General features: G+C 39.7%; 1 protein-coding gene across 3 annotated transcripts in view; it reads left to right on the top strand.

Annotated features, from left to right (window-relative positions):
- Positions 1 to 27,834, top strand: part of LOC126408838 (la-related protein 4B-like) — a 61,465-nt gene that overhangs the window by 22,279 nt on the left and 11,352 nt on the right. Inside the window, exons 3-16 of one of the 3 annotated variants that reach the window (XM_050074559.1) lie at positions 293 to 446; positions 6,488 to 6,661; positions 8,841 to 8,919; positions 15,620 to 15,756; positions 16,297 to 16,400; positions 18,504 to 18,614; positions 19,273 to 19,326; positions 22,302 to 22,508; positions 23,027 to 23,133; positions 23,484 to 23,747; positions 24,398 to 24,422; positions 25,299 to 25,469; positions 25,987 to 26,177; positions 27,709 to 27,820. In XM_050074559.1, the coding sequence (XP_049930516.1) occupies positions 293 to 446; positions 6,488 to 6,661; positions 8,841 to 8,919; positions 15,620 to 15,756; positions 16,297 to 16,400; positions 18,504 to 18,614; positions 19,273 to 19,326; positions 22,302 to 22,508; positions 23,027 to 23,133; positions 23,484 to 23,747; positions 24,398 to 24,422; positions 25,299 to 25,469; positions 25,987 to 26,177; positions 27,709 to 27,820 (1,890 nt within the window). Of the gene's footprint in view, positions 1 to 292; positions 447 to 6,487; positions 6,662 to 8,840; positions 8,920 to 15,619; positions 15,757 to 16,296; positions 16,401 to 18,503; positions 18,615 to 19,272; positions 19,327 to 22,301; positions 22,509 to 23,026; positions 23,134 to 23,483; positions 23,748 to 24,376; positions 24,423 to 25,298; positions 25,470 to 25,986; positions 26,178 to 27,708; positions 27,821 to 27,834 lie in introns of all 3 variants that reach the window. The other 2 variants (XM_050074558.1, XM_050074560.1) reach the window with 2 other exon arrangements.

Below are 27,834 nucleotides of genomic sequence, written 5' to 3'. Positions count from 1 at the left end.
ACTGTCAGGTTAAAATGCACAGTATGTGAGTTTGTCAGCTTTCCACTCAGTATAATAAAATTTAATATGTTGTATAATATTTTTACATAATTACTAGTAGGCAACAATTTACTACATTTTAGTTTACTGCCCATTTATACTCAACATGTATTTCCTATCATGAGTCAGAATTTAATTAAAATTCAAGCACAGTGAGTTGGTAAATATTTGTCATTCATTTTCAACTATCATTGTGCAGACATGCTTCTGCTAACATTCATAGCTCTGATCAAACTCCTTGTCCTCTTCACAGGAATCCGCCAAGGTTTCAGACCTCAACCCCAATGCGAAAGCATGGGCCAACCACATGTTTAGCCTGGACCCCAGCGGAAGTGCTGACACCACAACTGCTGCCCTGCAGCCATGGAAGGAAGGCTGCGATAGTTCGGCCGACCCCGGCCCAGAAGGTCAGCCAATGATTTGGGATGCAAAATATGTTGACCACTTTTGTACAAAGCATTTATGGGGTTTTTGTTTGTTTGTTTGTTCTGTGTTTTTTGGCAATTGTAGCAAATTAAACTAAATATAAATGCACTGCATCCGCACATCAGAGTAGTAAGTCAACAAAAGTCATCTAAAAGATAGATTTAAATAGGATGCACATGACAATTAAAAAGCAGCAGATAGGTTGGACTGCAAAATACTCGTCAGAAAGGGAGTGTTGGAATATACTTGCACTGGGCAATTAAAAAAAACAAGTTTCCTGCCAAATAATGGGTGCTTCATTAGACTGTCAAACTTTTAAATGTATGACATCCATTAAAGTTGTAGTGACATGCTACTCAACATAGCCAACTAAGATTTCACAGGACCCCAATTACTTCCAATACCATGGATTAAATTTCTACAATAGAAAGCAAGAAAATGAAGTCTTAATTTGAAATGTAATGTACAGGTCCTTCTTTATCTAGTACAGTGGCTACTGAACTGAGAACTTGTAAAGTACAAATTCATATCAGTCAGAGCAGCTGGTAAAATGAACCTGGACAAACATGGCAGCAAGAAAGAATTAACAAGGTTTTAGTTGTTGCCAGTTTTGTTTCCTACAACAAGTAAACTGAATGAAAATGGTCTGAAATATAAGAACAAAAAGGCCTTAATTTTTTTTGCTTTAGTTAAAATATTGCAGCCTAACACTGGAAACAGCATACATTTATTTAATTTGGCTCACATTTGTAGAGGAGTAAAATGATGAAGAACTAAGAGGAGTTGAAGTGTAAGAATTTGAAGCAGTTGGTCAGTGGGAACTGAAACACTGAAAGGAACTGAAATGTCAGTTGTAGTTGGATTACTGAATAAGAATAAGAATACTTTATTGTCACCGTTAAAATTGTCAGACAATATCACTGTGAAAATCTGTTTAGCAGCTCCTATTTGGCAGTAGTAAAAAAAAATAGGAAAAATAAAAATAACATTGTAACAGTATAAAAATAACATTATAACAATATAAGCAGAATATATACAGACTTACTGAAAGCAGTCAGTGTCAGCTGTCTGTTGGACTTTAACAGTGAAGGTAGTTAAATTGTCTGTTGGAGTGTAAGCAGTGAAAGGGTTTAAGTATTAAACTGCCGCATATAAACCATGTATAGCAATTCAAATTTGTATATTTGCAACCTGCATTAATAAATTACCCTTTGCTTTTTGTTCATGGGGATTTTGTTGAACTTGCAGTGGCATGGCGAGGTTGTTGTTAGCTGTCCAGTGGTTAGCGTCGCTGGTGGAACACTATGCACCATAGATGACAGCAAAATGCAAGAGACACTCAAACCAAGCTAAAATGAAATGAGCGCTCCTAACTTATGTAAATGAGTTTCACGGTGGGCGGAGCTCAGCCCCTGCTCATACACATACAGAGTCAACTGACTGGAGGAGAGACAAAAAGTTGGAGAGTTGACAATAGCTACACTTCGCGTTGCTCTGCATGAAACCTTTGTGGGTACCTGTGCAACAGGTGACGTAAAATCTAGGATTGGATTGGATCAGATCAGGCTCTATATGGGTCAATAAAGCCAAATGTGATGAGTTAAAAAAAATGCCTTGATTGGCCCTGATACTTAAGAGATCAGTTTGGGAAATCCCCACTGAAAAGTGTTGAAAATATGTCAGTCAGTTGAATTGGAAGCACTGAAGATAGTTCAACTGAAATGAATAGAGTAAAAGGGATCAGATGGAGTTTAGGCTCTGAAAGGAGCTGAAGTGTTAAAACACATATATGACATTAAATTAGGGCTGCTCGAGTATGGCAAAAGTAATCACGATTATTTTTATTTTAACATGGTGGGGGAGAGACTCTTAAGAGGAGCCATGGACTGTTATTATTCTGTGCAGCATACATGGGAATGAAATACAATATAATATATTTGAATTCATGTTTTGCCGTTACCCTGACGTTGTAAATAAGTCGCTATATTTGTCACTAGTCGCTTTTTTAGAAATGAAGTCGCTAAGAGGGTCTGAAGAGTGGCCAAGTTGGCAACACTGTTTTGAGGGAGGGTCTGTGCACCTCCGCTCGAAAAGGGTGCGCTTGATTTACAAAATAAAAGACGAAACGGGAGCAGCAATGTTAGACTTGTCATGCAGCACAAAATCGTTTTATCTCGATTATCTTGTTTTGAAAATCAAGGGAAGCCGAAATCGTAATTGAAGGGGGAAAAAAAAAATCATATTTATCGCCCACCCCTACATCAAATATGATAAATTGCAGTTAAACGCATTAAACAGTGTATTATATAGGTCTTTATAAAGTAAATTCATAGGGGTTGTATCATAATGATGTGTGGTTGAAGCACTGGAAGGAATTAAAGTATCAGTCAGTTTGACTTGAACACTAGTTAATTTGCTTTAATTTTGAAACACTTAACAAAACAGAGGAGTCATTTGAGGTTGAACAGTGAGGTGGCGTCGAGGCATTGAAAGGAGCTGAAGTGTTTGAATGAAGCCAAAGTATTGTTAGCTTGTTGAAATAACACTTGGGCTCTCCTCACAAACCCTTATTTTACTTTGCAGCCTGCCTCTGTCCATTCTTGTCACTTTTCTCGTCATGCGGCGACGCCTCTTTAATCATTCACACTCAATTTAGTATGAGCTATGAATATTCCAACCACAGTCACCGTTCCCTCTACACAAATGACCGTAATCACTCACTTTAATGTACCCAGCCAAGTATAGCCAACACAGAGGCAACATGGATATGGTGGCGAAACAGAAATTATTGATTAGTCTGACTCTGATTGACGTGCCGGCCTATTTCGTGTCCTACGTCTGCGAGGACATTTATGGAAAATTCATTGCAGAAGACTAGAGACGTAATATAGTCTGGCCACTCATGAAGTGGCCTTTTTCACCACTACAAACTCACTATGAATTTGCCATCAGGGAAGGAAACTTCTTTTCCTCAGCACCAACAGTGGCTAGTTCCCCCACCTCAGCCACTCAGTGACACTCTAGCTATATTCTCAGGAAATAGCACCTGCAAGTAGAGTTTTATTTGTGTGTTTTGCTCAGCACTGTGAAGGGGTTATGGATTTACATTTCAACATTTGAAATGGAAGCTGTCTGCATCATAAATTCACAACCCATCAGTGCTTGTTGGTATGACCACCAGATTGTGGTGTAACACACAAGTCAAACCTTTCAGTACATACATGCCTAAAATGTTATATTTGATGTACTCTTGGCAGCAGAATACTGTGAGACATTATAAACGTATATACTCAAAGTATTTAAGTATTCAAAGACACATTATACAAACACACAAGTAAGAAACAATCGTAATATTAATTGACAGTATATTATGAAATATTTTTGCTTTGTTAAGACATGCCTCAAATTCAGCATTGATGTCATTGCCCTGCACTGGTCTTTCTAGACTGTCTGTAGCCGGACCCTGTCCTTGCATCGGAGGATTGTTATTGGTAATATTGCTCCACAGCTTGCCTTTCTGCGCCTCAAGCAAATGCCCCTCTGACCCTTTGGTTTCACTGTCGTACTGGCACCACAGGTTGACTGCCTCCAATTTGACAATAGTGATCACATACACTCTTGGTTTTCTAAAATGTTTTTTGCTGAGGTGATGGACTAAGTTGCTAGAGTTACCAGTAACAACAACAATGGCTCAACAAATGTCAGATTTTGTAAAACAAACAAAAAACTCCCAAACAGTAGACAGCTTTAGGGCACCAGGGCACAAGTTCGTCACATGCATCTCCAGTCTCTGTTTCTCCATCCTCCACCTCTCTTTCCTGTTCTTCTAAATGTACTGAAGCAACACAGCATCTCCCAGCTGCTAATGGACTCTTAGCCTCATGCTGCCTGGCTAGCCAGCCAGTTGTACCAGTACCCAGCATGCAGTTCTGCATTTAATTTTTGTAAATGTCTGAGTTAGTTTGGGTTATTAATTGTTGTGTTATATAGCTGTAACTGTTGGTAAGAAGGGTATGCAATCAATAGGGTTTCCTTGTCCCGCTCTACACAGCGTGCGCCGACAGTAGCGCTCTTTCAGTTGCAGTATGTGTTTCAGCCTTTAACCAGTATTGCAGTGTATGAAAAATTAGTAATCTCATACGTAAAATTAAAACTAGTATACTAAGTGAACTGGTACACAGCACAGCACTATCATCAGTGCTCTCATAAATGTTTCCTTTAACATTCATACTAGTTAACATGATAAAGTTTCACCATTATTTTATGTTGGGAAGAACTATTTGAGGGGTGGTGATTTGACCGATGTAGAGGTGACTGATCTTTGTCCTTATTTCAGTATTCTCAATACACATCTCCTTGAAATCCTATTACCAGAATCTTTCAAAATCTAGTGTATTAAATATTACACTGTTTGAAAAATGTAAGAAGTGTAAAACAGCCAGGTGCACTTTCCAGTGTCTCCTTTAAATACCTCCTTCTCTAAGGATTTGTCTTTATCTGTGTCTGGTAAACAGGCTTTAGATTTACATGCTCAATTAAACCTCAGGGTATTAACTCTCTATTCAGTGTTTGTGATGTTCTTTTGAAAGACATCCTCTGTTACAAACAATATATATCGTCTAGAATTTGGGAAAATATCTGTAGTTTTTAGACTATATGTTATGATTTTGGTAAATTTAAAAGGATAACTGGAGGTCTAGGTGGATGTCTGAGAGACTGTTATGAATCAGGTAATGGCAGGTTCACTACCTGCAAAAACCACCGTTTGTCAAGAAGCATGCTGCACTTCTCAGAGGTCACCTGCCAATCATACAGTGTGGGCTGCGCTGTGATGTCTGGGTTTATTTTATATTGGCAAAGTGTTTTTTCCCTTGTCCTGCAAGCATAATATAAAATATTTTATATGGCATTGTCACAAGTTACTGAAATCATTACTGTTTGGCTATCGAAGTCGATGCTTCCATTTACCTTAATTGCGCAAGCAAGAAGGCCTTAATTTGAAAAGGTTTATATCAGATACAGATCTTTATGTCTAGTTGCACTGTTATTTTAAGTATATTTTACAATGTTTCTTTGAGATGTCTCCTTACTTTCTGATATGTTTCCTGTTTTAATTTGCTGTTGATGCTGTTTCCTGCAAACTAAACACTTCCTCCATGTTTTTTTGATTTTATTTAGTAAAACGTTTGTTCTGCAGCATTAATTCAGTCAGTACAACAACCTGATCATGTCATACTCACCATTGTGTTGCTCTGAGTTTCCCCTCTCCAAGAAAACCATTTTTCCATTCTCAAATCATACCCAGCCACTTTCACTTTGCCATTTTTTGAATTGCTGTTAAGGTACTCTCAGTGAAACTCAGCACTTCCTTCCCAATATGTTTCACTGTTAAAGCCCTCAAGCAGCTCAGATGATATAATTCCTCCTTTTGTGGTGTATTTTCCCATGTTTCATTGAGAGATGCTTAATAGTGAAAGAAAAACACGGTAGAGTAAAATTGGAAAATGAGATATTGAAAAGGTATTCCCTTTTTTAATTTATTTTTTTATTTTGTGGTTTTTCACTCAGAGTAGCATATGACATGAATTTATAATTTATGTCATAGTTAAGGTGTCCTTGTCCTCAATGTTTTATCCAAGCTTTATTTGTTTGTGCTGCCCAGGCCCCCATATATTATTTGAGATGCTCACATTATTGGAATACCAGCTTATTTATAGTGATCTAAAAATGATAAGAGCGAAAGGAAGCAAACTGATTGTACCGTCCGTCTTAGCGGGCACTTAACTGAACCAGGAAAAAAAAAGTTGAACATAGATGCCAGGCCAGCTGCCATACATAACTTCAGCAGGTATCAGTAGCCTTTTTTCCATTGCACAGGTATATCTTTGCTAATTTGGAGACGTGCTCAGATATTAGGCACTTAATCCTTCAAAAAGCACTACTTTTAGTTTAACTGCCCTTTGAGATTTCTTATTCTCACATCTTTAATAATAATTATACCTCCCTTTGTTGGTTGTCATAGGCTATGAAGCCAGTGAAGACAAGGCTTTCAAGGAGCCCCTACTAACTGACCCAGATGAGCCTCCACCGGTGCCAGTAATGCTGGCAGAGCCAGCCCCCGTGGCCTCCGTCACCCTGGAGTGCTCCGAGCCAACGTACACAGAATACCCCGAGCCTGGGCAACCAGGGCGCACAGGTGGGCTGGTTAGTGATTAGTTGTTTGTCAGGGCAGGTCAGGGACAACCTAATATGTGATCTGCACCTGGAGGGGTGTGCCCCTTGATGACACATGTTTAAAACCTATTGATCAGAAAACATAAAGAAGGGTTTTTTTGTGGACATATGTGGTTGCTGGAGTAAAACAGAATCAAATTAAAAACTTCTGTTCATGGGAGTTTTTAGGCTTTAAAAGATATATAGATATACAGTGGGATTTTTTTTATTTTTTTTTGTCAATGCAGCTGATTGATTCTTAGTTGTCAAAGTGCTCTTAGCTGAGACAGATTGTATCTAATTGTTTACGTTGACAGATTAAGTGAATAATCACAGTTACAGAGTGATAAATCTCCCACTGAGTGATGCTAGCAGTATTGTCTCTTTATTTTCTTAGTGATTGGAATAAAATTGCATCATGTTATTAAGAGCTGCGTTCAGCTTCAAGTAGCAGAATATATTGACTGGAGGCATACAGTGACTGCTTAAGAGCTATTTGTTTTATGTTTTATTTATAGTTGCATTAAAGTTTAATTGACCAGTACCAGACACTATCCGTGACAAGACATTTATCTCTAAATGCCCTCTACCTGAAAGGAATGTCAACAACAACACAAAGCTAGTGGGCTAGCGTTTAGAGAAATATTACAAAACAATGTAAAAGTGCACATCTCAGGCCTCTCCCATTGTTTCCAGAGATTTCACCCCACTAAGTGAACAGTTGCAGATTAACTTGAGCTCTGATTGCCCTTTGGAGGCAGGCAAATAAATAAATAAAGATTATTAAATAAAGGAGGTATATGAGCCACCGGTACAGTTCAGAAAGTTGTGCTTTGGAATGACAGACGCCAAAATTAGTTTATTTTACGAACAAGCAATAATATAATCAAACTATCAATGTTTTTATGAAAACTTAAAGCCTTAGGAATGATTTCCAAAATTGTATCCACATTATTTATTGATTTTTAAGCAATTTTGAGAAATACTAACAAGCTTGCTACATGTTATGTGTATAAATTTAATTTTTGTGGACTTTTTAATGTATGTAATGCATCACTCATCACTGGGTTGCAACGGTACGAGATTTTCACGGTACGATAACTGTCTGAGAAAATATTTGATTTCACAGTATTACAGAATTATAATTATAACGAAAAGGTTATTTTCAGTTGAACAAACATGTAATTACTATTATTAAAACTTAAAACCATTTTTTTAATGGAACTTTGTTTAAAAAATCTCCCCTTTGAAAATAATTAATATAAAGGTGAAATTCTCCATCCAATTTAATTCTTTTTTTTTTTTCTTCCCCCTCAATATTGTAGCTAAGCAAATGTACATGGCATGATGACTGTCAATTTTCATATCACGGTGCACCTTGAAACTGGTATACTGCTGCAACCCCAGCATCACTGCATGTCCTCACCCACATCTTGCTCTAAATTCAGTTTGTTTGGTTCAGCCATAAGCCCTGGACATACTGTCCGTGTTGAGCATCCGCAGACAGCTGTGGACTTGTGCCAGTCGTGCAGACGTGTACGTGATTCCATTCATACTACAGTTGTGGGTTGGCGTCAGTCTGGGGCTGCACGCTTGCACATTTCCTCATCCACACTTCATTCCACTTCAGTCCATCTTTGTTTTTGTTTTTGTTTTTGTCTTCGTCTTCTTCGTCTTCTTCGTCTTCTGCTTCTTCTCCTTCTTCTCCTTCTTCTGCTGCTTCTTCTTCTTCTTTTGCTGCTTCTTCTTCTGCTGCTGCTTCTTCTTTTGCTGCTTCTTCTTCTGCTGCTGCTGCTGCTTCTTCTTCTTCTTCTTCTTGTCCTTCTTCTCCATCTTCTCTTCCTTCTCCTCCTCCTTCTCCTCCTTCTTGACAACCAGTTAGAGAATCATACACCACCAACTGGACTGGAGTGTGGAACAAAAGATCATATTTTGTAACTGGAGCATGTGCAGCCAGAGCGCTATGCACACAGTCCGCTTGGTCAGAAATTTTAGGCTGCATGCTGATGTCCGCATAGTGGCCTGCTTGGACCCTTGTGGACGCAGAAAGCATTAAGCAGGCTTTACATTTTACTGATCTGAATAATGTTTTGCTCTCAGGGTCAAGGATTAGTTGAGGTGCTTTTTAATTTACCGAAACATTTCCTCTTGTGTGTGAACAGGTAGTGATCCCCAGCAAGAGAGTCCCCAGGAGGGTTTGAGGGAGCACCTGAAGAAGACCTTGGAGTTCTGTCTTTCCCGGTGAGTTCTCCTCCATAACTTCATGCTACATTACATCACAATGAGCCTGGGCCTGTTTTCGACATGACTATGAGTAGGTTTGCTTCCAGTGAGGTTTCAGCAAATAATCTTTTTCCCTTGAAAATGAAGACACTGAATAAAGAAGTCAGTCATTCAGGTCCTCTAAATTATAGACTAAACTGTCTGAAGCCATGTTGTCATCAGTCATTGTGTATAATTGGTAGTAGTTTTCTTCAGATGGTCAATATCCCATTTTTTTAAGAAACTCTGGAAGTATGGAAGCATTCTCCCTATAATGCAACACAAGAAGGAAGAAAGAAATATGCTAAACCTCAAATTGTTGAGGAATTCCTTTAATGTATAACAGCAACTAACTAAAATCTCAGACCCCATCCACTTCTCTCATTGCTCAGCAGCTGTTTCACACTTGTTAATGGAAAAAAGCACTTAAAATGAGCCACAGCAAGAAAAATGGCTGCTTTTAAGTGATGATTAAAGAACACCAAGACCAGAGAAGAAAGGCTCTTGTGGATGACTCATTGTAGTCTCCTCTCTGGTTATTCTGCCTCATGAAATACTGATGATCTGTTTCTTCATCACCAGCACAACAGATCATCTCAGTGTGTTTAAAAAATAAAAAAATAAAAAAAATAATATTATGTATATATATATATATATATATATATATATATATATATATATATGCTGTCAACACATTGATTACATTCATCAGCTTCACATAGGACGAAAAGCTAAAATTATGTCAGCATTGCCATGAGGGTTCAGTCTTTAAATCTTCCCACCTGTGTAGATGTCTGCATTTACAGCTATGTGAAGTGTGTGCACCCAGAGCTCATATGTGAACATTACCACCCACACAGATACCTAATATAGTGTTAACTGTGTGTTTGCACTTTGGAATATCCAGTTTAATGTTTATGGAATTCATGGGTTTTTGTAGATTTCAAGAGGTCTTAAATGTGAATAGATTGCCTAAAATAAACGTCACCCTCCTCAAATCTAAATCCCAACCACCTCCTTAGTAAGGTGGTTGTTGAGGTTGTTGTTGAGCTTTCTCTGCATGCAGTCATCGCTCACTAATTTATAAAGGCATATTGGAGAGAGGTTTGATTTCAGCAAATAAGTTGAATCTCTTACTCCTCTGCTGGCAGGACAAGAAACTTTGTCATAGTTTGACCTTTTCTGTTGATATGATGCTTCTCTTTCATCCTAAAAATCTTCCTTATTGCAGCTTTTACCAAAATTCAACTTCAGTATTATTGTTCCCAAGTTGAAACATGCAACACAGAAAAAAAAAAATAAAACACCCAAAATGTGTAATAACAATTAGTACACTGTAAAGCTTCATATCTTGGCTCATCGGGACTCCTCTCAAATCCTAATAAATGGAAATGATGATTTATCCAATGACTGTTCTTCTGGGTTGTGCATCCTTAAAGTCCAACTGGAGTCACATTTAGTCATCCCTTTTTTCAGTTTAAAAATAATGTCAATCCGTTCTTTAAATGTATCGTTAATAAGTAACAAGGAAGACAAAGGCCTTTGGGGAAATATCAGTTAACATGCTGTTAAATGTGCTGCAGCTGACGTTAGCAGTGCACTTTTCCCAGCTGAATGAGGGTTTAGTGGCTCTTTCAACAAGCTAAGGTGAAGGACAAGACAAGTGTTCATGTTTGTATGTGATGTATGAAGGAGACTAGCAGGAGAGTTAATGTAGGTTGTTGTTGTTGTTCAGAGTCTGTGGCTCTTGTGTTGTGTAGCTACTTTCTTCCTCTGCTCTATGATACACTGCTGATATAACTGCTTTATGCAAGACTTGATTGGCTTTATCAAAATAAGGTCTCCGTCTGTGGAATGGTATTCAATTGAATTAGAGCAAAACCAGTGTGCACCATCATGAAACTGAAAAATATAAAATCACATTTCTTAGTCTTAATCTCTGGCTATTTGTACGACAGTGTGGACTGTTGCATTTGTTAAGAAAGCACATTGTTGTATGAGTAGTAATGTTTTTATCTATGTTTACTTATAATCAATTTGTGGCATAAAAATAAAGCTGCAATAAAAGTAATGTGACATTTGATACATTAAAATATAGGTATTGATAAGAGGGATGGGCATGAGTATGCAAATATTTGATTTTGATGTCAGTTTGCCTTGTAAAAAAACAAACATACTTACAAGCTTAAATTGGCCATGTTCTGTATTCAAAGTTTTTGGATGGGATGCAGTGATGTAATAATAATAATAATAATACATTTTATTTGTTTGGCACCTTTCAAGGCACTCAAGGTCGCCTTACAAGTAAATAACAGAAAACATAAGAACAGTACAGTAGCAAATAATAAATATACAAATAACAAACATGCAGAACATAGAAATAGCAAAATAAATGTACAAGTAATAAATATAGAGAACATACAAATAGAGATGGCTAAACGGATGGATAAACTATTTGGATTAAAGGGAGTAGGCAGTTTTGAAGAGGTGTGTCTTGAGGTGTGACTTGAAGGTATCAACTGAGTCCAGATTACGGATGTGTAGTGGGAGAGTGTTCCAAAGTCTGGGAGCTGAGCAGCTAAAAGCACGAGCACCAAAAGAACTGAGTTTGAAAGGAGGTGTGGTGAGCAGAGCAGCCGATGAAGAACGGAGTGGACGAGGGGGGATATATGGGTGAAGCATGTTAGAGAGATAGGGGGGGGCCAGATTATGGAGGGCTTTGAATGTTATCAGGAGGAGTTTATATTGTATTCTTTGCTGGACAGGGAGCCAATGGAGCTGGATGAGGACTGGAGTGATGTGATCAGAGGACCTAGTGCGAGTAATTATTCTAGCAGCAGAGTTCTGGATGGTTTGTAAACGGTGAATGAGTTTGTGTGGTAGACCGGTGAGAAGGGAGTTACAATAATCCAAACGAGAGGTGACCAGTGCGTTGATGAGGACTTCTGTAGAATGCTGAGAAAGGGAGGGGCGGAGTCTGGAGATATTACGGAGATGAAAAAATGCGGTGCGTGAGGTGTTGTTGATGTGGGAGGTAAATGAAAGGGTACTGTCTAGAATAACACCAAGGCTTTTAACTTGTGATGTGGTGGGGACCAAACAGCCGTCGATGGGAATACTGTGGGGGTGGGCTTTGGAGAGTGATGACTTGGATCCAATGAGGAGAACCTCACTTTTATTGGTGTTGAGTTTGAGCATGTTATTTGACATCCAGTTATTGATGGCTTGCAGGCAGTCAGTGAGGGCAGCTGGGGGTGAGGTAAAGTCGGGTTTAGTGGAAATGTAAATTTGGGTGTCATCGGCATAACAATGGAAGTGGATACCAAAGTGATGGAAAATATTGCCAAGGGGGAGGATATAGATGATGAAGAGAAGAGGGCCTAGCACTGAACCTTGTGGAACACCGTGAGTGAGTAGTGAGGGTGACGATCTGGTGTTTTGGCCTTGAATGAACTGTGAACGGTCGGACAGGTATGAATGGAACCAGAGAAGAGCAGTACCAGAGACCCCAGTGCCAGCCAAGCGATCGAGGAGGATTGAGTGAGATATAGTGTCGAAGGCGGCACTGAGGTCAAGGAGTATGAGAATGGTGAGAAGACCAGAATCTGCTGCTAGAAGAAGATCATTTGTTATTTGAATGAGAGCTGTTTCTGTGCTGTGATTGCGACGGAAACCGGACTGAAATGGCTCAAGGAGGTTGTTTATTGACAGATGGTCTTGGAGTTGGGAGGCTACTGTGCGTTCTATGACTTTAGAGATGAAAGCGAGGTTGGAGATGGGTCGATAGTTGTTGAGTTCGTTTGGATCTAGACCAGGTTTCTTTAATATGGGTGTGACTGAGGCAGTTTTGAGAGAGGAAGGAACAGTACCAGTTGAGAGGGAGGAGTGCAGGATTTGTGTAATGAGGGGGGAGAGCGAGGGGAGACAAGCCTTGACCAGTGGAGTTGGAAGTGGATCAAGTGGGCAAGTGGAGGACCTGGAAGATATGATCAGTTGGGATACTTGTTGTGTGGAGGGCAGACAGAAGGCAGACAAGGTACTGGTGAGCTGGACATTATTAATAAACCAAGGAGTGTTAGACTGAGAGGAGACGGGAGGAGCAAGCTGCTGATGTATGGAGTAGACTTTGTGGTGTAGGAAGTCCAGGAATTGCTGACACTGTAGAACTGACGTAAAGTGGGAGGTCGTTACTTTGGGCTTGAGCAGTTTGTTTATAGTGGAAAATAGAGTCCTGGTGTTGTTGCCGTCTTGTTGGATGATGTTGGAGTAATAGGCAGACTTGGCGGTGTTTAAAGCAGTCTTGTAAGAGTCGATGTGGTCCGAGTACATTTGACGGTGAGCAGTGAGTCCAGTTCTTTTGGCGAGGCGCTCAAGGCGGCGACCATGTGTTTTAAGTTGACGGAGCTCGGAGGTAAACCAGAGAGCAGATGAAGAAAAGGTCACAGTGCGGGTTTTCAAAGGGGCCAGGGTGTCCAGTGCAGAGAGTAGCGTACTGTTGTAATGCTCAACAAGGTCAGCAGTAGAGAAAAGTGTTGTAATGCTCAACAAGGTCAGCAGTAGAGAAAAGGTGTGAGTGAGAGATTGACGTTGAAATTAGACTGTTCAGGTCAGTGATATTGATGTTCTTGAGATTACAGAAGGAAATGGTGCGCTCGTGAGGGGATTTGCAAACTGGGAGGTAGACATCGAAAGTTAGGAGTTTGTGATCAGAAAGTGGGAGTTCTGTACCAGAGAGATTAAATGGGGCAACGCCAGAGCAGCAGATCAAGTCCAAAATGTGACTCTTGTTGTGGGTTGGGAATTTAACATACTGAGTGAGCTCAAAGCTGTCGAGAGTTGAGATAAAGTCCATGGAGAAGGTGTCATAATGGTTGTCAACATGAATGTTAAAATCCCCGGTTAATATTATGTTTGGAGTGGTGGCACACAGATCAGCTAAAGTAGATGACAGATCAGTGAGGAAGGTGGCACACAGATCAGCTAAAGTAGATGACAGATCAGTGAGGAAGGTGGAAGGGGCCTTAGGTGGACGATACACAATAATAGTAGGAACAGGACCATTTAGCTGCACAGCCAGCACCTCAAAAGATGGGGAGTCTTTCACGGGAACAGGGGTTATCTTAAAACTCTCGCGATAAATGAGCGCGAGACCGCCCCCTTTCCCGGAAGTGCGTAGTTTGGCAGTGTAAACAAACCCGGGGGGAGAGACTGATTTAAATGAAAGTAATCGTTAGGCTTCTGCCAGGTTTCAGTGAGGCAAACAATGTCAAGGTTTAAATCAGCAATATAATCAGAGAGAAGCATGGCTTTGTTTGCTACCACCGACCAGGGAGCCTGTGAGGCGGAGGTGGGGGTGGAGGTGGTGGAGGGCCGACGGCATGGTGTTGTTGGATCCCAAGGGATAGTATCGGCAGCAGCCGACATGTTGGAGATTATTTGTTGGATCCCAAGGGATAGTATCGGCAGCAGCCGACATGTTGGAGATTATTATGGACTGTGTGGACTGCTATCTATGAATAACTGCACAGATCCATACAGCAAAACTGATAGATTAGTATTACATTACAAGCAGAATGGTGATCAGGCATACCAGTAATGTTAGTATTTCGAGAAAATAAATAAAATGAATGTGCAGTGTTAGGTACATGACATTAAACTTGCATGTCATAGCTAATCTCTACAGTGCATAAAGGTAGGCCAAGCCAAGCCCACATTTTTAGTAGGGTATTCCCTATTTTAACCATATAAATTTATTTATTTTAAACTAAACAAACAAACAAAAATACTATATATATTTTTATTATTACTATTATTATTATTATTTATTTATTTTTTTTTTATTTTTTTTACTGCACTATATAATCATTTGATGATTGACCTCATATACAGAAATTAATTTAATTCTAATTAATCCTAATTAATTATTAGCTATATATGTTTTTTGCCATCAGTGTACTGTGGGACTATGCATTGTTTTGATACTGGTCAAGCATCTCTCTCTCTTTCTGTCTCTCTCTGTGTCTTTCTTTCTCTCTCTCTGTGGGCGTCAGGCGTGGTCTGAATGAAAGCTTTATGTCATAGTGTTGAATGCCTCTGGTGGTTTAGCTGCTGGTTTGGAGGAAATCAAGGCCACACTTTTCTTTCTTTTTCTTTCCTCTTGGCACAAATCATCCAGTATAGTTAACTGTGCTGTTACCTTCTCCAAAACTACAAAGAACTACTAACAAAACTCAAACAACAAAGACTAGACATGAAGGGGAGCCAGTAGTCAAAAACACAGTGAAACCAGAAGTGTCAAGTATTTAAATACTGGATGAGAACATATCTGGAGATGGTGAAACCATGAACACCTACATAACATTTCCTTTGACAAAACCACTGAGCTCACAGTTACATTAGTAAAGCAGCCAAGTGTGCAACAGCTGTATCTGAGAGGTACATGAGTTTCACTGGTTCACGTTCCCATATTTATTACCCTTGGGCTTCCCAAATAAAGCTGCTTGATGTTCATTAGATGCAGAGTTTGGTTACATGTGCCACCTCTAAGGTGAGGACACTGTAGTTGGTAATCAGAAGAAGTGCAGTCAACTTAATCTGTGTAAACAAGGGTTAAATTTCACCTCCACGCAGTTATAAGGACACATATTCTAACCACTTCTGCTTCTTCTCTTCATATCAGGGAGAATCTGGCCAGTGACATGTACCTCATCTCCCAGATGGACAGTGACCAATATGTGCCAATTGTGACGGTGGCCAACCTGGACCATGTCAAAAAGCTCAGCACTGACGTGGAGCTGATCGTGGACATTTTACGATGTGAGTGTTTCCTTCTGACATTTGTTATCCACTTTATGGTTTGACTCACCAACCAGCATCTTAGAGTAAAGCAGGACTTTGATGATTGTTGCTCACGGGCTCAGGGGGCTGTTTGACGAGACAAACTCACCAGCCACGATGAATTTCTATCAGCATGTGGTCAGGGTTGATTTCCCAGGAGAGGTTGTTAAAGTGCATTCAGCAGAGTCTTACCTGCTTGTGTTTGATTTATACAGTACACATACTTAATTTACTACTTAAATTAATCCTGTCTGGATTGAAGCTGCACTTTTATTATATGGCTCAGTGTCAAATGAAATTGGACAAGATACTGTAAGCAAACTGTAACTTATTTGAGCTGTTGTTAGGCCCCATGTACTTGTATTTAATCGTTTTCACTGAGATTTGAGGCATTCAGTACTAACAATTTTCACATTAATTGACTAAGAGTGAAGAGTTCGAAGGTAAAAGCCAGTAAATGTAATTTTTATTTTTCAAAATCCAAACCATAATCTGTGAATGCTTCATTCTAATCTCCAGCTCTGCCATTGGTCCAAGTGGATGAAAAAGGGGAGAAGGTGCGACCCAATCAGAACCGCTGCATCGTGATCCTCAGAGAGGTTCCTGAGAGCACGCCCATAGAGGTCAGTGGGTGTTGTACGGTGTTGTGCCATTATTCCACCTCGCCGTTCTGTATTAAAAAGTATGATCACAGAATTAGATGACAGAGATGTCTCACCTTTAAGCCGACAGCAGAGGTAGTAACAGCACCAAATGGACATCTGTGTAAAAAGGACAGCCAGTAGGAATGGACACGTGTGACGTTTTAATTACCTATAATGTGTGCGACTTTTGGCCTGGATATTTAAAAAGCAGCTAGAAACAGTTAGCAGCTAACTCAAACAAGAGCAGCAACAGAAAATGTCCGCAAAGTGGGGAGACAATGAGGTCCAGCAGCTGCTTACCATCCAGGCAGAGGATGAGATCAACAGGCACACAACAGGGACAGAAATTACTGTTATCGCCATGTTATACCATTATTTTCTAGAAGGCACCTCCTGATGTGTAATGTTATATGTCACACTAGAGGCTGCTGCTGTTGTATTACAAGTCACGCCTGTCACATCTTTTTTGTTTCCAGAATGCCAGCATACGATGTAAAATCACACAGCAGGGTGACATTATACCCGCATGGTTTGGATCTATATAAAAACAAAGCAAAGCTGGTGTAATGAATGGTCCTCATGGCAGCCATATATATAATATAATATAATATAATATAATATATAACATAACCCATACAAAAAGAGACGGAGAAACAGAATTGCAAATCCATCACCGGTATAGCTAATATCAGTACCTTGCACAGTCCTCGGTCTTGGTGGTGCATTCAGTCTGCAGAACACCATCTGTGTAATAGAATCGGTTGAATAAACCATGACAGCAGTGGTGTGGTGACAAGGGAGCTCATTTTGCATTCACACATCCAATTTAAACATCTCACCTGTTGTTCCCTACACCCAGTCAAGATTTTAATATGGAGACACTCCATCCATTTTTTCACTAATACAGCCACAGCACAGGTATCACCCACACACCACAGTGCAGATTTCAGTAGGTTTAATGTTACTCTGAAGCCTTTTCCAGCTGCAGCAGCAGACACTGAAAAATCCTGAACAGTCAAGCAGTTCAGTATTTGCAGAATGCTTATAATATCAGTTACTTATCTGCCTCAGCATGGCAGATCATTTTCTGTTCAACCAACCAACCAAGTACATTTTCAGCTCTGCAGTATGTCCAATTAATGTTTTCACATACAACAATTTGTTATTATATCATGTTGTGCGAATGTTAAGGAAGTATGGCAGAAAATGCTATGTCAATGTTTATTTCAGCTGCACTAACTGAGAATAATATCAATGGAAGTCTCTGCTAACAGCTTGTTATGTGTGCAGCTGGATGTTTTTATTCCATAGAGCTTGACAACTCTCATGTGCTTACTTACATAACTGAAATGGCATCATGTTTATCTATCTCAGTGATGTTTAATCAGAACCAATGACAAGGTCATTCTTATTAGTGTTGTTATTTAATTTTAATTTTTATATAGAGTTACATAATTAAATGTATCAGTCATATGAAGTATTCAGAGCCAACTCAATTATTTACAGCAGCGCTCAGACATAATAATTGACCTTATGGCTCTCTGCAAACAAAGTAGCTCAAAGAACCCCAGCCTACAACATAACTATACTCTGTGTTTGGGTTGTGTGTTTTTTTGTTGTTGTTGTTTAAGTCTGGTGTTCATTGCGTGTGGCAAGTGAGTAGGTCTGTTTTTTGTTTTGTTTTTAAGAAATGGAGACGATAATGAGTTTTGGGTTTTGTTTTGAGGCAGAACAAGCCTGAAGTCATATTGGGCCCTGCAGAAGTCTAAAATTATGTAATATGTGTTGTAGATATCCTGAGTTATACTAGCTTTTATGTTTTAACACATGATAAATTAAATCAATTACATAATTTGCTCTTGCACAGAAGGAAAAATTGTTGATAAACACTAACAGTTCACATCTGTTTTAGGTCAAAGTAATAGATAAACCAGTCTTTTTCCTGTACGACTCAATCTTCATTCATTTGCTTTAACTGTTTATTTATTGGTGCGTAGCTGCTATTTTCTGGAAAGGTTGTTTTAGTGCGTCACCATGAAAATAACTTGAGGCAATAACTTCATCTCCTGTTTTGTTTTGCAGGAGGTCGAGGCTCTTTTTAAAGGGGACAACTTACCCAAGTTCATCAACTGTGAATTTGCCTACAACGATAACTGGTTCATCACCTTTGAATCAGAAGCAGATGCACAGCAGGTAACAAAAGTGACAAGATAATATATTGTATTATCTTAATGTTATTTATTATTTTCCTTGGAAGTCACAATAAAAAAGGGAGTTAATGTCCAGCCTGCTGACCTTCACACACACCAAAGTACCTGCATGGTTTAGTCAGGAGGATGAGGATAAGGGTAAAATTCATGGATTAGCCCTCAACCACAGTCTTTTAGAAATGTAAATAAAGTTTTGTCCTACTGACGTTCAGACATGCACCTTCCATGATATTGCTCTGCTAGCTACTAGTCCCATAAGCTAATGGTCAAGTGCATATTGAGTCTGGGGACACAGAATTACACCTTGGGAATTTTATTTTTAATATAAAATTAATTAATTTTTTACTTAAGCAAATATTCCATTATCCGTCTCCCGTCTCTCTGTCCTCTTCATATGTACAAGATCACATCTCAGTTTTCTCAAATAGCCCCTTTTTTCTTAAAATAAACTCTTTCCCAATGATTTTGGTTTCCCGGCATTATTTATTATCCTGCTTGAGTGATTGCCCAGTTAGTAATAGGATACTTTAAGATTCTTCTAGCACATAGATGAATCGAGTCATCATTTGTATTTCTGTTTGTGTGTCATTTATCTCCATCTGGTTATTTAAAGTGGTGTTTTTCACTGTGTCTTGATAAAGGCATATCAGTATCTCCGGGAGGAGGTGAAGACCTTCCAAGGGAAGCCTATTAAGGTAGGTGACATTACATTACATTACATTACTCTGATTTTAGGCTTTTGTCAAAGATAATTTACAATTATTGTCGTGTACTAACAAAAGCTGACCCAACAATGTCATACAAAGTGACAACTTAAACCTCCAACATTCAAATTACTACATACATAACCATTTTTATCGACCTACTATATGAGTTAAATATACATATATTTATCATACAATTCACTCTTATGTAAACAGTAACCTTTGACTGTATGTTAGAGAACTTTCCTCACTGCTTCCTCAGTCAGCTGAGGCCACTGACTTTCTATAAGGATGAGTGACATAAAGCTAAGAGCATCATATTTTCATCAGTATGAACTTTGGTCAATTGTTGCCTGATTTCAGGAAAGAAAATCTCTACATTAAACACCCTCAAGCACTCATTTGTGCTGTGAACTTTCTGCTTTCAAGTACCGGTCAACACCCAATTTTTCTTTTTGTTCATTTCACCCACTCAGCCATGCGTCTGTCTGTGGGCAATTCTTTTATTTTTTGTGATGAAAGGACTGTGTCACAGTCAGTTTATGCGCTTCAAGCACATCTGAGCACCCACAAAGTCTTAAATGTTGAATTTTCATTAGTGAAGAACAGGACTAAGATATCCTTCCTCGTGCATAATTAATCAGTGTCACAAAGAAGCACACATCAAGGTTTTTGGAAGTGAAATCTCAAATCACAGACCTTCACGTAAAGGGTTTATTCAGAGGTGATGTGACTTCACACTTTTAAGTAGTTCCACTAATGTATGAAAATCCCCATTAACACCACTGAAGAAAAGCCTGGCTGGGTAGAGCTGCTCCTTCTAATCTTTCTTTTTCCTGCTACTCTTATATAACATGTTGTTGAACTTCACACTGCCAGAGTTATATTTCATTGGTTCTTTCATTTACAACACTTAATTTACACTTAATGAATACATTCAATTATAGAGCACAACAATAACTTCTGTTTTCAGGTCACACTGGCTTACAGTCACCACATGTTGTACGTGAAAATTTATATGTGGCTGGCTACCTGTGCATTTGGCAAGCTCTTACTGACAATATTAATCAGGTTGAAACATTTACGAACCTTCACCAGGCAGCGTGTTTCCTACTAAGTGATTAGCAAGAAGCTAATGGTACAAATATATATATTTAATAAAAAAAGACCAGATAAACAAAGAAAAAGATGTAGACACAGGCCGATATTTATCAGAGGGCTTAAAATGAAAATTTGGAATTGAGTGCAAAATAAATGAAAAAAATCCTTCACTTTTACTCCTATTTGCAGATGTATTTGCTCTTTATAAAATTTTAGCAGACTTTCCTTCCTGCTTCAGTTTGGTTTTCTCTTCATCCCAGGGCTCGACAGTGCGAGTGTTTCACTCGCATTTGCGACTAAAAATAGGTGTGTGCGAACTGTAAAAAATATTTAGGGGCACATGTGCGCATAAAAAAATCAGCCGAAGCAGCCTATATTTTTGTCAATAAAAAAAATATGATAATCTAACTGCAAATGTTGGAGGAACTCCAGCCACCTTCCCTCTTCCCTCTTCCCCGTGTGACACGGTTATGGGCGGTTTTCCAAGCCACTGTCGGCACAATGAATATAAGTCCCACTGTCGGCACAATGAATATAAGTCCCACTGTTGGCTGGGTGGGAATAAGTCAAAGTGTGGCAGAGAAGAGGGACCAGGGACGTTTTTTGCTATGGGCAATGTGGGCGACCGAACAGGGCACAAACTATGTGAGGGCGCACAAGCGCCCTCCAAAAAAAAAAAAAACTCGCCAGTTTTCTAGACTACCACTCATTTCCACGTCAAGTTAGTGGAGTGGGCGCTGGGGCGCCCCTATTATCACGTTTCAACCAGCAGCAGAAAGGAAAGGCGAATCCTGGCGGTTGTGGGTTGAACGGGGGTCACAGACAGGAATACGGCGGAGGCTCATAGGGGAGGGATGGTTCGCCCAGGGCGTAAAACTAGTCAGGACCGCCTCTGAGAGGGACCGGGAAAAGCGGCGGACCTCCGGGGAAGCCTGCTGCGTTCTCCCCACAGTTAGGGACTGTTTGCCACGGTACCGCTGCTGGGCAGGGTGGAAATAAGTCCTGCAGAGTTTCAGAGGACCTGGAGAATGTTTAAGGATAGTAATAACATTATATAAGATAATCATATTGCAAAGATAATATATATAAGATAATAACATTAAAGTAAAAATTAAATTGCAATACTTTTTCAAAACTTGATGATTTTACCTTTCTGTACATTTTGTATACAAATTCATTAAATAATTTTGCTTGTAAATGTCTATTTGCATCACGTTTATTAATTCTTTGTCCACTGTGGAGGCTTGCAAGGAAACACAATTTTTTCTGTTACGAATTCAGTGTAATACAGGATGAGTCATTTGGGGGGTTAAGTATTCCTTTAAGTCCAGTACTTCAGTAACTGGACTCTGTGTTTTTTTGTGAGTGAAACTGCATTATTATTTTTGAAAGCCCCAATATACCCACCTAATGGGACACCAATACAACACTGGTTTTAGTGGGGGGGGGGCAATGGCAGCGATGGCAATAAGGGCTACTCTTATTATTCCTTTATATATCTACAGTGGTGTGAAAAAGTGTTTGTCCCCTTCCTGATTTCTTACTTTTTTGCATGTTTTCCACACTTAAATGTTTCAGATCATCAGACAAATTTAAACATTAGTCAAAGATAACACAAGTAAACACAAAATGCAGTTTTTAAATGAAGGGCTTTATTAATGAGGAAGAAAAAAATCCAAAGCTACATGGCCCTGTGTGAAAAAGCCCTTTTTTTTTTTCTTTTTTTCTTTTTTTTTTTGGGTACATTTTTATATTTAAGTGCATTATATTGTTGTTACACATGAATTGATGTTGAGGATATTACATATATATGCATGTTGCTGGCTGGTACTAATTTGCCACTCTGTTCTGGCTCTCTCCGCCAGGCGAGGATAAAGGCGAAGGCAATCGCTATCAACACTTTCATGCCAAAGAACGGTTACCGGCCGGTGGAGGTGAACCCGTACGCCCAGCAGCGCTACACATCCTACTACATCCCACCGGTTTACAGCCCCCAGCAACAGTTCCCCTTATACAGCCTCATCACACCACAGGCCTGGTCGGCCACACACAGCTTCATCGACCCCACACTGGTAAGTGTTAGCTGGTAAATTTGGTTTGCTACAAACAATGATAATTCTAAAGTCTTTTTAAGAAAGATAAGAGTAGTTTTGAATCATTGAAGTTAAGGAAGAGGGATGTAATAAGACAGTTTGGGTGTTAAAATGGTACAATTCTACATTTAAAGCCTTAAAAGTCAGCAAATACTTGCCAGAGCTTTTTACTTACTGATGCACTTTTATTTAACAGCCGGGCATTAAAGGAGTACTTCACCCAAAAAAAGACAAATTTTAAATCAATCAGTCAAGCTGTGTTACCTTGAATCCCAGAAGACAACTCTGTTTTTGCTCTGCTACTGTATGCGTATTTCTTTCCAGACTAATTTTCAGTATAAAGCATAACTTGAAACCATCAAATGAAAAGATAAGGTCCAAAAATATCTTAAGTCACTTTCCTCTCTGAGCAGATACTCATTTTCTCATCTAAATTTGTAATTTTGACGTCTGACGTCTGTTTATTCAGCCTATGAATCTTGTTTCCTGTCTACCAGGTTGCACCATTTCACAACAACCAGTTCATCAATGGATTTACCACATCACACAGTTTCAAACCAGCGACGTCCCCGCTCACAGTCAGACACTACTCGCCCAGGAACAGGTTTGTATCTGAGGCTTTTCATTCACTAATAAAGGAACAATGCAGGAAAACAAACATTGTGAAATCCTGCTGTTAGAAAATGTTATATATTGGAAATCAACTTCCAGAAGTCTATCACATATTGTTTTTTTCCCCTTAAAAGGTCTTAGGACATATCATTTAAACACAAAGTCTTGAATGTGGTTAAACGTGATTAATTGAATTTCTGAAGTGTCCGGTTTCTTCTTGACAAATGAACACAAACCATTCAGAAAGTCTTGCGACATCTTAATTGCAGCTTATTGCTGATTGTAGCTGAGTGATTTTCCACACGGCACACTTTCTGACTGTAGTGTTTCGGTTTCCTGCAGGAATCACAGTAAACCTCACTTGAGGCCAACCATCCCCACAGCGGACCGCAGCACGGGGCTCCTGGACAACCCGGGTCTCTTCCCCAGCTTCCCCAGCGAGAGGCTCAACGGGGTTCGCAGCAGTCCGCCGACACGACTCCCCACCAGCCAACCCAGAACCAGGTTACCCTCCACTGCAGCCTTCCCCCGCAGGGACACCGTGGGCACGGGGCGAGTGACCGAGCCCACAACCCCAGACTACTCCCTGGGTATCGGCCGAGGAAGGTACGGCACTGCTTTAATGCATAAATACTGCTGTGTGCCCCCGAATACTCTGTGGCCTGACAGCAGTATTATGCAACTCCCCACCAGAGTCCTGATGATACGGACACACATTTCCTCAAATTTTCTAATCATACATTGTACAAAAAGTTCAAAAGCAACCACAAGCATTACTCATCAATTTCAAATGAGTAAAACTGGAAACTTGAGCTTTAAAAAAAAAAGCAAAAAACAAACATAAAAAAAATATAATGACTATATTCAACCATGATGCACCTCACAGCGGTAAGCTGCAAATTAGCATCTGCTTGAGGCATATACATTTTATTTTATGGTATGAATGGAAAAAAAGGGGGAGGAAGTAGCTCACATAGTCTTTCTATGTGGAAAAAACATGAAATAACTACAAAATAGAGCTCTGCTGCTCATCTTCGATAACATTGGAGATTAGATTGAGCTCTGTCAATCTGAAACGTAAATAGTTAAATGCCGGTTGCCATATTAAATGATGTGAGTACTCTAAAATATGGTTCATGTGGTGCAGAAGTGATTCGTTTTGTGTGTGTGTTAGGTGAAGTCATTGTTTCAGATAGAATGGATGTTTGTAAATTAAAGTGTTCTCTTTCTTAAAGGAAAAATGTTTCTACTTCTAGGAAAAAGAGGGACGAAAAGTTTACAGTAAGTACTTTTTGATGTTCTAATGTAGCTTTGGTGGCTTTTTTATGTCGAGATTAATGAAAAGGAAAACAATTAAAGTGGGATTGAATGAAATTATGCATAGTAGTTTCATTGTTTTCCTTTCCGTTTTAAGCTTTTAGTCAGTCTAGAGCTATCAGCTCTTGCAGAGCTGTTGACAGACGCCTTGTCGTTTGACTGACTGGTTGTAGTGTGACTTTTACCACTGCTTGGTACAGCAGTTCTCTACTCAACTCAATTCACCCTTTTCTGGTTTTCCATTGACAAAAGTTGTGCATAGTGTCTGCTACTTTTTTAGCACCACCTGGGTCAAGGTTCTAAGTGAGCTGAGCCAATACCAGAAGGTGCAGTGAAAATACTGCTGACCATTGATTGGTCAGAGTATTATCACTTGTGCGACACTGCATAGCCTGCACAAACATGACATTTTTAAATAGCCAAGCCACCGTCAAAAGCAACCACAATTTTTTTTTTTAATCTACGCCTCCCAGATTTGAAAAAATAGCAGCTTGCAAAACTATGTTGTACACTAAGTACACTATGCCATACAATTGACAAAGTGCAGACATTACTCTGGTTGTTGAAAGGGTTCAGCAAGTGTCACATTGAGGATACTGTCACAGCAGTTTCACTCAGTGTCGCTATGGCAATCAACTGAGAATTGCACCTAAACTGAGGAGGTACTACCTGCAGTGGAAATTGAGATAGAAAAAAGGACCTGGTACCAAACATAAGTTGAGTTGAGTCGAGCCGAGGCGAACCTTTCGGTGGAAATGAGGCATCTGTGATTTAGGATAATTTCTTTTCCCTCCTCCTCTGGAGTTTTGTGCTGACTCTGTGTTTCTTGCCGTCGTGTAGAGAGTGACGCCACAGTCGCCACCTCCTCCTCCCAAACCTCCGTCTCCTAGCTTTGAGCTAGGTCTCTCCAGCTTCCCTCCCCTTCCCGGAGCAGCCGGTCAGCTCAAAACAGACGACGTATTCGACAACCGGCTGGCCAGCAGCGTAGTTGTTGGAAACGCCAAGGAACGGGTAAGGACTGATACTAAACCTGAGCTAACTCACCCTTTATTCCATGCAAATATTACATGCTGTTTGGATGAATGCATACATGATTCAGCCCTTGATCAACTTATTACTGAAGAAGAAATAATTACAGTTCTGTATTTAAGTTTATGCAATTTGGTTCAGAGATCTTTTGGGGTGAACGTCAGGTTATGTCAGAGTGAGCTGGTGTCTACCCCAGTTAGTTAGAAATAATCCAATTCTACAAAAGACTATTACTTACCACCTTATCGTGTACAGGACATTTACCGAGTGAGATTCCCTAGCTGTCCAAAAAAAAACTAACAATAAAATAAACCTTTCATAAGCCAGTAGATCTCAGGGTTTCTTACTGTTTAAAAGTGCATCCATCTCATTTGAATTAAAGAGCACCTGTTAGATTTTTATGAAATATAGTTTTAGTTTTATTAAGCTTCTGTGAGAGAAAAAAATTACTTGCTTTATTGCTTCACTCTCTCTCTGTCCATGTGTTGTTTTATTGCAGAATGTAATTGCTGATTCCAGTACTGGAGGAGTTCCCTCTCCAGCGGGCCCCAAAGAGCCTCTTCGGTCCTCCACCTCCCCAATGCCCACAAGCTTCCAGCCCTCGCCGACTACCCCGACCCCAGCCTCTGCCCCGATCCTGACCCCAGCCGCCGGTCCACCACACAGTCCTGCTCCCTGCCTCCCAGCAGCGTAAGAATCACGCTGAAAATGGGAATGTTTGCAAGAGCAAGAAGGGCATTGTGTATGGTGCTATACTTCAAAAGGCTGCAGATAACTAATGCAGCCAATCAGTTTTCCAGACAAGTGTAGTAGCCAATGACATTTAAGGAAACTCCTGAAAGCAAACAGTAAAGGGCAAGACATGCTGGTGACTCATTAGGTGTGTCAAAATTAGGACCGTAGCTCAACCAAAATTTTCTAACTCTGAGTTCCTTGAGTGGTTCCTTAGTTATTCAATAAGACTTCTTATCTAGAACTATGAAAAATGCTTTGTTACTCATGGCTTCTCCTCAGTTATACTGCACTACAGCAATGCACCCACATAGCATGTTCCACCTGTAAGGATATATTCACCAAAGTGATGATGGGAACAGGAAGATGTGCCAGCATATGGTTCATGAGTACTTTTGCCGACTTAGTTTAGCCTTCAGCACCAGAGGTGTGAGTCTCTGCGCCACACAGGTTGACCTTCCTTTTCCATCACCCCTCACTATAACAGTAACAGTTTCAGTCAAAGACTTTCAAGACAAGACTAGTTTTGTAAAGCTTTGTGTCCGGTCATTGTATTTTCCTCTGTACAATAACACAGCAGGAAAAATATGATACTAGATGCATTTGCATGGACCCAAATTAAATGCCTCATGTAACCTGGCCCAAGAGAAGAAGGAATTTACAATCAGGTTGAGAGGGGTGGTGTAAACCTTTAACAGTCCGTTCAAAAGGAAAATATAAGCACCTAATAACCATGTAAATGCTTAATCTCATTGTCTCCCTTTGGTTGGAATTAATATATTCTTTCTGTGCATGTTTGCCTCACATGACTGCACATGCTGCTGTTTCCCTACCCCTCTCACTGCTATTTTTGACAGAATAGTTGATAAATTTGAAAAAATATTTAGTGCTCTGCTAGTGCTACGTTCTCATGTGAGTGCTCTGAAAAAGTATATTTTTTGATTTTGAAACAGTAGCCTTATGTTGAATTGTTGGCTGAATCGTGGAGTCGCTGGGCATATTTTCCTAGCAGTATCCTGCTTGAGACATCGGTCAATTGTATTATCTACAGATAGTCTATATGTGAGGCGTTCAGGGGACATCTGTAACTTGTAGCTACAGAAAATAACCTGGGTTAAACTTAACTTACTATTAAAATGTATCAACAGGTGCAACCACTGTATTAACAGGTGAAACCTCCCTCTTCCCCTGTCATATTTTCGGCAGATTAGATGCTTCACAGCAGGTGGAACCACTTCACGCAAGTCAAAATGTTACATTGCAATAAAATGCTTTGGTGCTTGTAAGCACACATCTTATTGAATCACTTTATCTAGCCTCCATGTAAACAGTTAACTTGGAATATCTAATCAGAGTGATTTCAATTGGATTGAAGAAATATTGTTGATGCAGCTACTGTCTTGTGCATCTGGCTGCTCACAATAAGTTCCTGTCTCACCACCCTTTTTTTTTTTACTTGGCATTGTCTCCTTGTTTTTGTTTATTTCAGGGAGGTGAAGGTGACGGAGGTGAAGCCGAAGGAGGTGCAGATGTCTGTGGAGCGAGTTCCTGGCACTCTGTCCACTGCAAGCAAATCAGTGCAAGTCAACGGTGCTGCCACAGTCAGTATTGATTT

Source organism: Epinephelus moara, chromosome 21, assembly GCF_006386435.1.
Source record: "Epinephelus moara isolate mb chromosome 21, YSFRI_EMoa_1.0, whole genome shotgun sequence".
Classification (NCBI taxonomy): Eukaryota; Metazoa; Chordata; class Actinopteri; order Perciformes; family Serranidae; genus Epinephelus; species Epinephelus moara.
Note: the sequence above shows the minus strand (reverse complement) of the source record. Positions and strands in the feature narration are given on the sequence as shown.